This window comes from Cebus imitator, unplaced genomic scaffold (assembly GCF_001604975.1).
Source record: "Cebus imitator isolate Cc_AM_T3 unplaced genomic scaffold, Cebus_imitator-1.0 Scaffold152, whole genome shotgun sequence".
Classification (NCBI taxonomy): Eukaryota; Metazoa; Chordata; class Mammalia; order Primates; family Cebidae; genus Cebus; species Cebus imitator.
The window spans coordinates 1,676,829-1,680,670 of record NW_016107467.1 but is presented as its reverse complement, the minus strand read 5'-3'; the positions used below and the strand labels follow the sequence as shown (position 1 = coordinate 1,680,670).

Here is a 3,842-nt window from a genome sequence, read left to right as displayed (position 1 = left end):
AAATAAAAAAATAAAAAATAAAATGAAATAAAATAAAATCCATTACAGAGCATGTATAAATAAGGAATATGTTCTTTAAATTTATACATAAAGAAAATTTTAACATATACACGTTTTTAAAATCCATTACAGGGCATGTACAGAGTAAACAAGGATATAAGTTCTTTAAATGTAAATTTATAAATTATTTAAATGACCAGGACTTCTACAATTTAGAATATTAATTATCCCAAAATACACTTTTTTCCCTTTCATAAGCAATTCTGAATAATGCACTGGTCTGTAACAACCAATGCATGTTTTCAACTCACATTGTTTCACCAGTCTTGGCTACATGACAAAGAAACTGATCCAGGACAGGACAAACTTCCTTTTTTCCCCTCTTCTCAAAATCTAGATAAAGGAAGAAAAAAAAAACGTTATCAGTTTTCTCAAAAGCCCTGTAAAAACAAACTTCCCTCCCAGTCCTTTCCCTTATTAAGAAGCAATTAAATAAAAAATAAAAATAAGGCCTCTCAACCAAATAACCACCTCAACCCTCCAAGTTCTACTTCCAACATGTCACCCTCTTTACAGATATCAAGAATCCTCCTAAAGGGGGCACTCAACTTATCAAACCATTTTTAACCCATGGCTTCTCAAAGTGTGGTCCGGGGTAACACCAGCATCACATTAATCTGGGAATCCAGTGAAAATAAAAATCCCGAGGCCCGGACTCCCACCAATTGTTCATCTAAGTCCATAAACCTGCCTTTTCAAGAAACAACAACTACCCCAAGCAGCCGTCTCCAAATGATTCTGCAGGTCAAGCAATAATTCTCAAAACGCTGAAATCGCTCTACTCGAAGTTTGAAACTCACTGTTCTCAAGCCTGTTGCGTTGAAGTCGTGCAATCAACAACAGTGAAGGCAAACACCTTGAAATTAGGGCGCAGAAGGATGACTGCCAGAGCCCCTAAAAAGGCATCCTGAGACAACTTAAAAGTTGCAGTGCCACCCCCCGCCCCCGCAACCAACCTTTTACTTTTTCTCCCACAACGCCTGGCGTGCGAGTGGCCTGGCAGTGAAAAGAGGCTGCCTGGGAGGGAGGGGTCTGCAGGTCAGCGACTCGTTCCCCGAACCGATGGGAGAACTGGGGCCCCGCAAGAGCTTCCCGGCTCCCCTCCCCCAGCCCAGACGCCGGCGGCCGACACAAAGCCAGAGCGGGGCGGGAGGGAGCTGCCCACAGGACTCCCCGCCCCTGGGGAGGCGGAGGGGGATGGGAGCCCGGGAAGCGCGCTCCCCACACCTCGCCCGGCCCCGACCCTGGCCCTCGGGGCCACCCGCCCTGAAAGGAGAGAAAAGAGGGCTGGAGAAGATGAGGAGGAATGGAGAGGGGGCAGCTACCCCCACCTTTCAGCGCCTCCTGGAGCCTCTCGACGTCCATGGCTTCCCGGAGTCCCTCACAGCCTCCGCCTCCCTCCGCAGGTCTCCTGGGGACCGGAACGCCTCCCCCCACCCCCCCGACGCCCTCCCCCTCCCTCGCACACACTCCGGCACGCAGGCGACTGGGGGGGGAAACGAAGGGAGCCGGGGGACGCGTGCGAGAGAGCGAGACCGACAGAACGAGCACCTCCCCAAGCCGCTACCACCAACCCTCCAACATGGCGCCACGCACGTCACTGCGCGCACGCTCCCCGCCGCCGTCCTCGCTCCCGCCGCGCGCCCCCGCCCAGAGTCGGAGAGCGCGTGCGCGGCGGAGGCGTGACGTAAAGGCCCAGCGCAGCCGCCTGTCGCGGCTGTGTGCCTGCCGCTGCTGGAGTCCCAGTCCCGGGCCACCCTCCGCGGAGCTGAAGACTGGACAGTGAGGCGAGAGGGTTGCAGGCGGACTCCCAGGCTTTGAATCCCTGCAATTTGCTCTCTGTGTGACCTTAAGCTATTTACTTCGCCTCTCTGGGCCTCATTTCCCCATCTGTACAATGAAGGCACTGGTACTGATGCCCTATGCAGTTGCTGTGAGAATTCAGTGTGTACACTTCGCGTTCAGAATGCGCCTAAAAAACGTTTCAGGGAGGCCAGGCGGGGGGCTGACACGGGTGTTCCCAGTACTTTGGCAGGGAGGCCTAGGCGAGAGGACCGGAGTTAGAGACCAGCCTGGGCAACAAAGTGAGACCGTCCCCGCACCTTTCTCTATATAGAAATAAAGGCCGGGCGTGGTGGCTCACGCCTGTAATCCAAGCACTTTGGAGGCCAAAGCGGGCGGATCACCTGAGGTCGCGAGTTCAAGACCAGCCTGACCAACATGGTGAAACCCCGTCTTTAAAAAAAGAAAAAAAGAAAGAAATGCTCACGCCTGTAATCCCAGCACTTTGGGAGGCTGAGGCGGGTGGATCACGTGAGGTCAGGAGTTGAAGACTAGCCTGGCTAACATGGCAAAAACCCGTCTCTACTAAAAATACAAAATGTAGCCGGGCATGGTGGCGCGTGCCTGTAATCCCAGCTACTCGGAAGGCTGAGGCACAGAATCGCTTGAACCCAGGAGGCGGAGGTTGCAGTGAGCCAAAGATCGCGCCACTGTACTCCAGCCTGGGCGACGAAGCGAGACTGTTTCAAATAATAAAACTTAAAATACATACATACCTACACTCAGCATTACTAGTAATCCTAACAAGAATATCTCCCTGCCTAACCCAAAGTGATTAAGAGCTCAAGGTTTGGAATCAATATTCAAATCCCAACTCAACTACTTACTCCTTGTGTGGCCCTGAAGTAGTTACCTAAACTCAGGCAGCTTCAGGGTTCTTATATATAAAATGGGGGGGTGTAAGATAGCCAAGAGGATTGAGTAAAATGGCAAATGTGAAACATTTAGCACAGTGCGTGGAAGCTGGAAGACTCAGTTAAGGTGGCTGCCGTTTTTATTACCGCTGTGATTATTATTACATTACATAATCACCCAGGAAGTAGGAGAGGGCGGGAACCTCAGAAGTCCTCTTCAGCCCTGACATTTTACAAGAGGGAAAGCTGTGTCATAGACAGCAAGTCTGGCAAGACAGCGCTAGAACCCAGAACCTAAAACATCTAGCTCCCAGCCAGTTTGTGGACATTTTTATAGTCTTAATCTGTGAGCTTTTAAAAGAAAAGGTAGGCTGGGCGCGGTGGCTCACGCCTATAATCCCAGCACTTTGGGAGGCCGAGGTGGGTGGATCACGAGGTCAAGAGATGGAGACCATCCTGGTCAACATGGTGAAACCCCATCTCTACTAAAAATACAAAAAATTGGGCCGGGCGCGGTAGCTCAAGCCTGTAATCCCAGCACTTTGGGAGGCCGAGGTGGGTGGATCACGAGGTCAAGAGATCGAGACCATCTTGGTCAACATGGTGAAACCCTGTCTCTACTGAAACTACAAAAAATTAGCTGGGCATGGTGGCACGTGCCTGTAATCCCAGCTACTCAGGAGGCTGAGGCAGGAGAATTGCCTGAACCCAGGAGGCGGAGGTTGCAGTGAAACGAGATCGCGCCATTGCACTCCAGCCTGGGTAACAACAGCGAAACTCCGTCTCAAAAAAAAAAATACAAAAAATTAGCTGGGCATGGTGGTGCTTGCCTATAGTTCCAGCTACTGGGGAGGCTGAGGGGAAAGGATCGCTTGAACCCCTGAGGTGGAGATTGCAGTGAGCACAGATTATGCAACTGCACTCCAGCCTGGGTAACAAGAACGATACTCCATCTCAAAAAAAAAAAAAAAAGAAAGAAAAGGTACTACCTGGACACGGTGGCTCAGACCTGTAATCCCAACATTTTGGGAGTCTAAGGTGGGCAGATCACATGAGGTCAGGAGTTTGAGATCAGCCCGACCAACA

At 50.9% G+C, this 3,842-nt stretch overlaps 1 protein-coding gene across 3 annotated transcripts in view; it reads right to left on the bottom strand.

Annotated features, from left to right (window-relative positions):
- PPP4R2 (protein phosphatase 4 regulatory subunit 2) overlaps positions 1–1,676 on the bottom strand; it is a 73,588-nt gene extending 71,912 nt beyond the window's left edge. The window contains exons 1-2 of one of the 3 annotated variants that reach the window (XM_017543312.2): positions 1,392–1,676; positions 312–393 (exon numbers count right to left, since the gene is read on the bottom strand). In XM_017543312.2, coding sequence (XP_017398801.1) covers positions 312–393; positions 1,392–1,425 — 116 coding nt within the window. In that variant the 5' untranslated portion in view covers positions 1,426–1,676. The other 2 variants (XM_037743765.1, XM_037743766.1) reach the window with 2 other exon arrangements.
- Between the last annotated feature and the right edge of the window lie 2,166 nt (positions 1,677–3,842).